At 36.4% G+C, this 2169-nt stretch overlaps 1 protein-coding gene across 1 annotated transcript in view; it reads left to right on the top strand.

Moving 5' to 3' along the window:
- TOX3 (TOX high mobility group box family member 3) overlaps positions 1-1942 on the top strand; it is a 103628-nt gene extending 101686 nt beyond the window's left edge. The window contains exon 7 of the mRNA XM_063437723.1: positions 131-1942. Coding sequence (XP_063293793.1) covers positions 131-880 — 750 coding nt within the window. The 3' untranslated portion in view covers positions 881-1942. The remainder of the gene's footprint in view (positions 1-130) is intronic.
- Positions 1943-2169: the final 227 nt, after the last annotated feature.

Genomic DNA, 2169 nt, shown 5'->3' on the forward strand with positions numbered 1-2169 from the left:
CAACAAGACAAGAACAACAAAAAGTTAAATAACATATAATTCTCCACCATTAATGAACTAGTTGAATGGATGAGCTAAAATACCTATTTACTGATATTTTTGTTCTTTGTTTTTCTTTAATTTGTTTTAGGCTGCTGCTGAATCTGCTGAAGCTCAGACAATACGCTCAGTCCAGCAAACCTTGGCATCAACAAACTTATCATCTAGTCTCCTTCTGAACAATTCATTATCTCAACATGCAGCAGTGTCTGTTGCAGCACAGAATCTTCAGCAATCGCTCCCAAGAGCCATTGCCCCCAAACCTTTGACCATGAGATTACCTTCAAGTCAGATTGTGACTTCAGTCACCATTTCACCAAACATGACCTCTAGCATGGGTACTCCTTTAATGAGCTCGATGGGTGCACCAATGGTAGCCAGTCCTCCTTCTTCTCAAGTGAGTCCATCCATGCAGAGTCAGCAGCATCAGATTCAGCAGTTGCAGCAACAGCAACTTCAACAAATGCAGCAGCAGCAGCTGCACCAGCATCAAATGCACCAGCAGATCCAGCAACAAATGCAGCAGCAACATTTTCAGCATCACATGCAGCAGCAACTACAGCAGCAACTACAGCAGCAGCAACAACAGCAACAAATGCAACAGCAACTTCAACACATACACTTACAGCAGATGCAACAGCAGCAGATGCAGCAAATGCATCATCAGTCTCAAATGTCTCCACAGCAGCAGTCACCTGCCACTTCCCAGTCTGGGGTACCTACCCAGATTGCATCACCCATTCCCCATATCGGTAGCCCACCCCCAGCATCCCAGCACCATCAGCCATTGTTACAGTCGCAGGCACAGACTCAAGTGTTGTCTCAAGTCAGTATTTTCTAATTATCCAGTGGATTCATTAAAAACAATCATCTCTGTAAGGGAAGATGTGTATGCTGTAACATTTCTTAGCAGGTTATGCAAATATGCATAATGGACAGAGGGATTCTCTTAAGTGTCTATTAGATAGGCAATAAAGAACTACTATGTAATGGTGTATCATATTTTAGCATCCTATAAATGAGCTCTCTGGAAAGTAAAGAAAGATGACATTTTGTTTTTCCTGTGATGCATTTGCCTTTTTTAATTTATTGAACATTTTTTCCTAAAACATGTGAAACGCGTGGTCTTAAAAGCCACCTAAAAAAAAAATCACTAGAACCTGCAGACTTTCAGCTAAAGGTTTGAATTCTCACTGTGCATTCTCATGAGGATCGTAATGCATTGTAAGCATATGAAACTCACAAAGACTTAACACGCAGTTGTAACTACCTGTAAAGTGATAATGTCACAATCATGCAAGTGCATTTGTATAACATATGTAGTTAATGGCATTTTTGTCATAAGATATAATGTAAATTAAGGATGTTTGCCAAAGTTTTTTTTTTCCATTTGTCTATGCTAAAACAATTCTCATTACCAACCAAACTTTGATTTTCTAATACACTGTAACAGTATGTCGATTGGTTCTGTGTCCCTACCACATACATTCTGATTAGATCAAAAGAAATGTGAATATGATGTTTAAGTGACACTTTTCTTATAAAACAATGTATTTTTTAAAGGGAGATGCACTTAAATGGTTATTATAAGAGCAAAGGTTAATTAGTGCTACAAGTACTGTAATACCGGTAGATTATTTAAAAGGGTACCCTGAATAAGGTGTATATATTTTCTTTTGAGTTGTACGTTTTAATAATTTGTTGTAAAAAGGTTTTCACAAGCAAGGCTTTAATGTAACATTGTTACAGAATCCCATTAATTGCTACATCGCTTCTTGTGTTTTTAAGCTGTTTTATACTTTTTTATGAGTTCTGATAGCAGCAGTTAAGTTGTTTGTATTTTTGCTTAACTGAAAAAAATGCTTTTATCTTGCAATAGAATAAACACATTTCTGTAAAGGTTTGTATGTTGTTTGTTAATTTTTATCTATGATATTGTATCATGTTGCAGACACAACATTGTGATTCTCCTAAAATTCCAGTAATTGTAAATAACTTATTTTTTGTCAATTTTTTTATTGACATGATATCATGCAACAGGTAACAAAATGGAACACCAGCATATGATAAAATAAAATGTATAGAAGCAATATACATTGTATGATGTTAAACCTGTGTAAGCAAGGCATC

Source organism: Pelobates fuscus, chromosome 12, assembly GCF_036172605.1.
Source record: "Pelobates fuscus isolate aPelFus1 chromosome 12, aPelFus1.pri, whole genome shotgun sequence".
Taxonomy (NCBI): domain Eukaryota; kingdom Metazoa; phylum Chordata; class Amphibia; order Anura; family Pelobatidae; genus Pelobates; species Pelobates fuscus.